The sequence below is a fragment of the Lampetra fluviatilis genome, chromosome 31 (genome assembly GCF_964198595.1).
Source record: "Lampetra fluviatilis chromosome 31, kcLamFluv1.1, whole genome shotgun sequence".
Lineage (NCBI taxonomy): Eukaryota > Metazoa > Chordata > Hyperoartia > Petromyzontiformes > Petromyzontidae > Lampetra > Lampetra fluviatilis.
This window is the reverse complement of record NC_136305.1, coordinates 3,149,289-3,158,507: the sequence shown is the minus strand read 5'-3', so window position 1 is coordinate 3,158,507 and position 9,219 is coordinate 3,149,289. Positions and strand designations below refer to the sequence as shown.

The window sequence follows — 9,219 nt, the reverse complement described above, 5'->3', positions numbered from 1 at the left end:
ACTGTTGCACCCTCCTGGGTGGGCATAAGCCCCCCCCCCGCCTTAATGACCTACAATACCCCTACTCTTAGGTTTTTTCGGTAAAGTCACGTAGATAAAAAATACATCATAAGTAATAAAACAAATAGAGATAATAATAGAAATAAAAGATTAAAGCACAACAAATTTTTTATTTTAATTTTTTACCTACGTGACTTTTACCCAAAAAACCTAAGAGTATGAATCGTTGCAGTCACGAAAGCTTCAACTCTAGAAACAACACCCCTACTCGCTATCAGCGGCAACTCATTGGGGTGGCTGGGAGTACTCTTAAGTTTACGCTACGTACTGTATGTCATCACGACCATTGCCGCCACACTTAGCCGACACTTCCTTCTGCCAGATCCCGCAGCGGTTACACAACAGAGGACTCACCCCCAAGGGTCTCCTCCGAGTCTCCCACTCAGGGAGTTGTACACTGAGGGTGTGTATGTGGGTGCTCCACCCAGTATTAATGCCCCCGTTGATGCCCGTATTGCCGTTTTAAAATTACCACTGGTTTGTAGTCATGGAGATATTGTTGCACTTGTTTTGCCGGAGTCACTGAAACTGACTTTCAGATGACTTTTTTTACGTTCGTACATTTCACCGGTAACAACTAAATGATTTCCGGATGTGACATTTTAATTTGCACAGTTTATTCCAGTTTCTTTCACGGACCATGGGATAATATTTAGGACGTAAAGGTGAAGGAAGTAAAAAAAAACTACATGCGACTGACCGAGCCTTAAAGGCACATTTACGTTAGTTCACATTTCATTAACCATATTGACAGCGGTGGCTGATCCAAACCGGCGGTGTAACCAGCGGTGCCCCGACAATTAACTGCGAAGAACTCGATGGCCCATCACCCGAAGTGTGTCATCACACACGGTGATTAACCGACACGACTGACATGCAACGTCTCAGTGCAATCAATGCATGACAGCTCACCGAAGGCAGGTGGGGTCGCTCCGAACAGAGGGGCCGCGATGTGAGGTCAGGAGTTTTTTTTTAAGCTGGTGACTGTCTCGTTCAGGATTTTTAATGCCGGGCCGCGTGCATTTGCACGGGCGTGGACTAACGTGCACATTCTCTTGCAACCAGCGGACGTAACACAGGGAAGGGATTTTGCTCTGCCCGATGTGTTTTTAAGCCGCGCGATGTCCACCAATACCCCGTGAGGTAACTTATTACCATCATCGATCATCGTCACCATTATCAACACCATTATCATCAGCGTCCTTATTTAATGCGTGATTCACAGAACAAGTAGCAGCCCATGCACAAGCTTAAAAAAATATTTGCGAATGTGCTTTGAATTTTCAGGCTCGGATGTCATAAATGCAGATGAACGTGGTTTGATTTTCAAGCCAAATTTCCAGGAACCGTAGCAAAATAAGAACAAAAAACATTGTACAAAGATACAAATGACAAATTACAGCCGTGTGAAGTGCCCCACAATGAAAATGCTAAAGAAATACCAAAGTCAAAAGTTTGAATAGAGAAAAGGAAGTGACAACAGATAACATGGAATGTACTTACGTTAAATCGGACCAGAGACATTAAGTATTCCTTTTTGTTTTATATTTAGCGTCCTTCATGCAAATTGCATCCAATAATCGTTGAGGGCCCACCCGACAAGCTTGGAAGGCAGGTAGTTAGCCGACGCCAACAGTTACCCCAGCTCTGCAGTCCTCTCTATGTTGAGATATTTTCAGCCAATTAATCCGTGTTCATGCATGTGGGAGGACAATCGAAGCACCCGGAGAAAACCCACGCGTGTGCTAGGGGGCAACAGTCTATCCTGCACGGAAGGGACGGATGATGTTCGTCCTCGCTTTTCTCTACCGCCTTCTCCTGGCAAGCCAGGGTTATGGCACCTCGACGCTACGGGAAGGTTTAGTAGTAGGTTTTTACCCTTTAAACTGGTACAAAACTGACACCTTTATACAAGGCATCATGTTTGCAATAACCACAACACAAGCAGTCAAAATGTAAACAAAAAGAAACAACTCTGATAATGATATGCACTGTTCTTGAAGTTGATTGGTCCACACCCGAGACAGCTTTTCTTAGAGCCTAGTCTCCATTGGTGTTGGACCAGAAGACGCCAAAAGGCTTTTGCATTTTGACTGCTTGTGTTGTGGTTATTGCAAACATGATGCCTTGTATAAAGGTGTCAGTTTTGTACCAGTTTAAAGGGTAGAAACCTACTACTATATTTTGCCACTGGTAAAGGAGATGTCTCATAGTGCTACGGGAAGGGACATTTGCTCGATCCATCAACTGTTGCTGCCGCGGTGCTGGATTACAGGCGTGCACAGCCACCACCGCTCCACCGCAGTATATCGAACCGAGGAAAGCACTCGACTTAGAAGCAAACAAAACAAAAATTCCTCGCAACAAAAATGACATCCTCGTTTGAAGTTTTATTTCTGACGATTCCGATTTTTGTTGTTGTTGAAAATACCAACCGGTCACCACGGAGTGACCAATGTGCCTACATGTTCACGAGGCATTTTGGGTGTAGTTTTCATAGCGACAAAGGTAATTGACGCATTTATTTCACACCCAGTCAACTATAATTTAATTTGCAGTCTCATGAAAGGCAGTAATCCGAGACCTTTTGGTCTAGTTTAAGGGATGACTGTATGTTGTACAGAAAGGTCCCACCTGTATAATACTATATTCGAAAAACGTTTTGCTGGCTGCCTGCCTGGCTGGCTGGCGTGCAGGTGACGACATAGCGAACATCAGCGTAACGACGTCACCCACTTCCCACAGCACTAAGGGATGCCCGTGAGTCGTGCTGACATCACGCCTCCCCCCAGCCCCCCTCCGCCCCCCCCCACCCTGTACCCCAGCCCTGTGTCCCACGTAAATACGCGGGCAGTGCTACATTTTGTAAAAAAAATTATGTCATTCTGTAGAGCAAGACATTTAAATTTTCCTTCCTGTATTTCTGGAAAACCGTAAATTTCCACATTGACAGCATTTTTTGGAATAGAAATGTATTTGAGGGCTTCAACATATGGAATTGTGGAGTGAATAATTTTTAAGATTCTCGTGATGTTATCTCTGCAAACGGTTGCGCTCCATTTTCTACAGTGTTCACAAATCCCACCCAAAGTCTTCCCCTCTCTTCTTCAGACACGAGGCATGATGTCCCACATCCCCTGGCAAACAAACCAAGATCTACGGTCGACGACCATCTCCTGTCACGGTAAAATCCAATTGCGTACGTTTTTGTCACGTGTTTCTAGACGATATAACGGCACGTGGTTTTAGTTTTGCTCTATGAACCTTGGAGGCATTATGGCCGTCTAATTCGATAAGGTGCTCCGAGCAACAGGTGGTAATGGCTTCATAAAATTGAGGTGGCTTTGAATATACACCGTGTCCTTTTCCTTCCATCAGCCATTTGAACCTAATGGGCCAAACAATCCTGCTTGATGCAAAAGTAGGAAAAGCTTCGAACACCAATTGTGAGAACACTTCAGCCTCCATAATAAATGCTGGAGACACACAAACAGTCCGGGAGATGCTTGAGGAAAAGCGATGGGTTTAACCCACCCCCATCGCTGTGAGATTTGCGCAACTTCGGACAATGCCGAGGTTCAGTTCTTAGGGTCACTTGTGAAGAATTCCTCGAGCAAGCGCCGTTCAAATCGACGGGGTCAAATCGTGCCGTAGCCACTGCCGCCTCCGCTGCGCTCGCATGAGAGCCACCTGCCACACACCTCATCAAGTCCACGGCAGCAGCAGCGTAAGCTCCACGCCGCGGGGGGAGCGTCGATGACCCCCAGCGGTCACGCCTCGGAGGAAGAGCTCTGACGGCCAACCTTGCCCCTCACCCCGTTGGCCACACCGTCGCCCAGCTCCAGCCCTCCCATGCCCTCGCCGGCGGGCAGCCTCGGCTTGGTGATCGTGCCATTTGGCGGCGGCGGCGACGGCGACGACCTCCCCGCCTGGCACGGGCTCGTGCAGAACGCCAGCAGGCCCACGCACACGGCGCCCAGCACGATGCCCAGTGAGCTGATGCCGATTATGCTGATGAGCACCAGGTCCAGGCTGGTGTACGACGACTTGGGGTCCGGCGTCGCGGTGGGCGGCGATGACGACGACGGTGGCGTTGTTGGCGCCGGGAGCCGGCGTGGCGATGAGGATGTGCTCCACTTGCCCGCTGCGTCGGTTCCAAATTCTGGCACTCTCGCGGGATCTGCGGTGAGCAAGCGGGCGGTGTCGGGGCAAAGGGCAGGCACGCTGGAGCGGTCAGCGCCGTGTGGCGATTTAAGTATCTATCCACTTAGCCAGCCAGTAATGGATACTGAGGTTTTTTTATGCCACCATGCCACTATCAAATACTGGGAATTAAGGTTGAACCCAAAATCATCTCAATGGTGTCTCGGTATCACGATGTCAGCCTCGGGCATTATTGCTGAATCAGCCTTTGTATGACTCACTGAGCCTCAGGCATTAAGGTGGAACCCGAAAAATCATAAATGTATCGAAGGGTGACTCTCTGTGCGGTACTCCCTGTCCAAATTCCGCCCCCACTGCCCTCCCCTCCCCTCCCCTCTTGTAAGTCCGGCAGCTGGGCCCCACTGGCCCAAGGCCCCAAGTTTAATCGCACCGCGTGCACCCTCCATGGCTACGCCGCTGCTACAGTGCGACGAGCAGGAGGAGCTTTAGAGGCTGCATTTTGCAGTGCTCTTCTAAAAAAATAAAATCTACATTTGTGGTACTTTGCAATGGATGATATGCAATTCAGCAGCACTATGATATATCCTCAAGTTTAATCACTATGTGTGTTATTATCGGTTATGTTGCCTCAAGGTGCACCTAGCTTGGCACAAACGCCGAGGTGACATCACCACCGCTTGGTGGCGAACGGTGGCGGCTGTTGTGAGGTCCCGAAATTAAAACAGTTCTGTAAATTTGTTCGCTTTGACTCGGGTTTACAATTCCTATTTTGCATTAAAAAACCCGAACTGAATTAAACAAGGTGAATCACAACGGAGTGCTTGGCATCGGGCATGGGTGGTGGTAAAACAATCAAGGGGGAGAAATTGAATAAACAAACTGGGCTCCCCACCAATACTATAAAAGCCCTAGGCTCCCATTAAACATAATCCGGCTCTGGCTTTGAGAGCTTATGAAAGCAGAGTTCTTGTGCTGACACGCGACAACTCATGCCCTCACCGGCGGTGCTGCCGGGGGGTGATGTCGCCTGTGGTCCCGGCTCGAGTGTCGTCGGTGACGCTCCTCGCTCCCCGGAGCTATGCTCCGACAAGACGTCCTCCCCGGAACAGCCATGCGGCCACACGCCGCGGGGGCACGGGGGGCCCACGGGACCCTCGCTGGACGAGACGTTTCGGCGCGTGGGTGGCTCAACCCAGCCTGGTGTCGGGGCACAATGGACGGGCAAAAGGTCACGGCTTTGCCTGGAGCGGTCGGTCGGATGGGGAAATCTTGGGTCGGCACCGCAGAGATTAGATGGGTTCAAATCTGGGTTTTAGCCCCGTGTGTGCTGAAACTGGGTTCTCAAGGTGACCTCGTGGCTCAAGAGTCAGAGCACTGAGGTGGCACCGCTGAAATCCTGGGTTCGAAACCAGGCAGCTAAGCTCAGCTAAGCTCAGCTGCCTGTGCTTAAACAGGTTTATCAAGTGTTGTGACATGCCGTCAGACCAATGGCTGGAAGAGAAAAAAAACCCAATCATGTTAAGTCTGGTTCTGCGCATACGTTGGCAACATATTTTACTATCGTGCTATGAGCTCCGATATTGTAGCAGATCGTGTCGGAATTTGCATCCAGAACATATAAAATAACGAGGCAACTTGAAAGGTGTTTCACAAGTAGATCTGTGGAAATTGCATCCGCAGACATTTGATTACCATGTAAAAAACATACTTGTGTAGAACAGTGGGTGCATGAGAGTTCACTTCAAAGGATCTCATAAGTAGGTCTGTGATATCTCCTTCTGGGCTGTTTTTTTTTAAAACATGGGGTGGGCGCACTGCTCTGTGTGAGTTCTGAATGCAAATGTATCATTACATTATATGATGCCTAAAGTACGATGTGTAAAAGAAAAGAAAATAGATTTTGAAAGTGAACACTGCTTTTGCCAATCAGATTATGGCCATAATGAGCCAATTGCAAAACAAGGTTTTCCATTGATTGCAGGGCCCAGAGAACAAATGCAACATTTGCTGAGGCTTTATTTATTAACCTTATAAGATCACCAATTACATGCCAATTGTGCTATTAGAGTCATATTTAGAGGTGGGGGCGAGGGGTGGGGGGGATCCATCTGGTACAGTCAGTGAAGACACACCAAGTCAATTTCAACCAAACATGAACTAACCCTTATAATAATAATGTAATTTATAACGCGCGCAAATTTGCGGACGTAACGGCCGAAACTCAGAGGCACGGAGCCAAGCTCAGAGTCGCTCGAAAGCGTGGTTATAGAGGTGAGTTTTTAAGTCTCTCTTGAAGGAGGCGATTGAGGTGATGCTGCGAATGTGCAGAGGGATATCGTTCCAGACTGTTGGGGCTGCCACCGAGAAGCGGCGCATAGACATGACCATCCTGGATCTTGGTATCAAGAGGAGGTCGTGCGTCGCGCTGCGCAGGTATCTGTCGTGTGCTGAGCTGCAAGTTGTCAATAATGAAGAAAGGTACGGCGGGCAGATGTGTAGGATCAAGTTCTTCTCCGTTTGTCACAATGAGCGGGTTTATGGATATTCCACATTTCTATGACAGGCATCAGTTATAAAAACGATCATAAACATAACGTCCATTTATCGAAGACATCCTCACCGACTCTCAAACCTCTTTTTCATTGGGATGTTTGGCCAATAGTGTTCTCCACTTGGGAGTAAACTGGAATATCCAGAGAAACCCCATACATTTGAGGCTATCACACTCAAAGTTCTGCACAGATTAGTTAAACAACTAATTTTCTTTGCTGCCAATCCCTGAGCCACCATACACAACCTGGCGGGTTTGGGAATCTCACATATCTCTCTGTGATCCACCAACCCTTGCCCACAAAAGCACTGCATCACAGGTGGCACCACCATGCTCAGTAAATCCATGGGACAATCACTGCCAAATTCCCACAGAGTGACACGGATTCTAGCGACCCCGGAGAGAGGAAGGACTGAGTTGACCTCCCTGACCAGGATTTTGTCTCGCAACCTGCCATTTGGGAGCCACGTGCTCCGACAACAGGGCCACTCGGCAATCGGAGGCTTCCAAAGACCCCGGGGCTTCCAGGGGAATGAGTCGGTGACCCCCCCCCCCCCCCCCCCATGTGCAGCCACCGCAGGGTTTTGATTCCTTGGCAAGGAGATTTTATATCTACGACAGCCGTCGCCGATGACGTTAATGAAGGGATGAATTGCCACGAATCGGGGGTTACGATTTAATTTAAAAAGTGATTATTTTTCATTAGTTTTTAGTGTCTCCTTTGTTGACTTATTCTTGTGTGATTCATTTGCGCAGTTTTATTCTCTGCAAAATCATAAATGCCCGGCCGGGTAGCTCAACGGTAGGCTGCAAATCCTAATCCAGGATGGGGTATGATTTAACCAACCATTCCTTTGGTTTGATAAAAATAAGTACCACTTTTTTGGAACGTCCACAGTGATGGGTCTATGGATAGACTCGCCCCTGTCATAGGAATGGAGAATGTTCAACGCTGGTTCAGGGCTGCAAACGGGAGATAAACACCACCTCAATGGTCACTGAGCGGGAAATCACTTAACATTTTTTTGATTATTATAAACATAACATTTGCATAAACATTGCATAGAATTTTCACACGTAGTAAATAACTGATTCTAACATGCGTGATTCTGTGAATGCATTGTGAGCGTAAGAAACAACGCAACGACCATGACAACCAATGTGGTACCGTACAAATTAGATTCCAATAAACCGCTAAAAAATGTACATTGGATACGTGTGTGATCTATTTTTTTGTTATCTGCTTGTTGATCATATCACGCTATGAATGTTTAAAACCTGCGGCGATGTGTCGACGTATTATCATGAAGTTAATCCAACTACTGCAATGAAAACAAACAGTCACCCAAGACTGGACCAGCAGAGGGCGTAAGAGTGCCAGGGTCATCAGCGATACATCGGGGGCCATCCATTTAGTAGGCACGCAAAAATCTGTCAAAACTTGACCCCCCCCCCTCCCTGTACGCACGTGGACTTTTTACACCCCCCCCCCCACCTGCGTACGTACGCCTGACGCACCCCCCCCCCCCCCAATCAAATAGAACGGCCGATATTTAATCCACGCAGAAACGAGCAAGGATTAATAATATTAACGTGTTTAAGCCAACAGATAGTCCACCGCCGGTCTATCTAACTCACTTGAAGGCCAATGTGGACAAATTATTATCGAGGCTTCACCCCCCCCCCCCCCACCGTTTCCGATGCGTAAACCCCCCCTCCCATAAGCAAGCTACTTATTTGGGTTAACCCCCCCCACTCCCCCCTCCATGCGTACGTACTAAATGGATGGCCCTTAGACAGCTGCAAATCCACTGCTGGATAAAAGCCTCCGTGTGTTCTTATGGTCGCTCGTGGTGGTTGTTTGACCATACTTCACCACGCTGGTCAGCGGGGGTAGGTGATGCATGTGAAGTTCACAGCACAGCGCGCTAACTAACCACTGCCGTGGGCATTGCCCGCCACACAAACAATCTACCTGATAATAACGATTAATTAATCATTTAATTGCATTCGTAAGTCCGTGATACGTGTATTCTTTTCAATGCATACGATTTTACGAAAATCGTTCCTTCAGGGGAATGGTTGCAGCAAACGAGACCGTTTTCTAACGTGGTAGAAGCCTGGTCTCTTTCCCCATGCCGCTCGTTAATGTACAGGCAGTCCCCGGGTTACGGAAGGGCTATTTTCCCGAGAATGATCCGTAACCCGAATTTTACAATTTCCCCCTCAAATCAACGATAAAATCCCATAGGCGGAAGTAGTTTTGCCTTCCCTACCCAATTGCGAGTTCGTTTTCTCTCAGTACTTTATCGCGCTATCGTCTGTTTTCTATCGCGACCTGCTGTACATTCGCTCTGCACTTCCTACGATTCTTTCATTTCATCCAATATCTACCCAAACACTACCCATAGTTAAACTAATGGAACCTCTACTGTATCCATAAA

The 9,219-nt window shown here is 47.9% G+C and overlaps 1 protein-coding gene across 1 annotated transcript in view; it reads right to left on the bottom strand.

Annotated features, from left to right (window-relative positions):
• Positions 1-2,903: 2,903 nt before the first annotated feature.
• Positions 2,904-9,219, bottom strand: part of LOC144943455 (neuropilin-2-like) — a 32,692-nt gene continuing 26,376 nt past the window's right edge. The window contains exons 12-13 of the mRNA XM_078870886.1: positions 5,224-5,421; positions 2,904-4,240 (exon numbers count right to left, since the gene is read on the bottom strand). Of these exons, the coding sequence (XP_078727012.1) occupies positions 3,831-4,240; positions 5,224-5,421 (608 nt within the window). The 3' untranslated portion in view covers positions 2,904-3,830. The remainder of the gene's footprint in view (positions 4,241-5,223; positions 5,422-9,219) is intronic.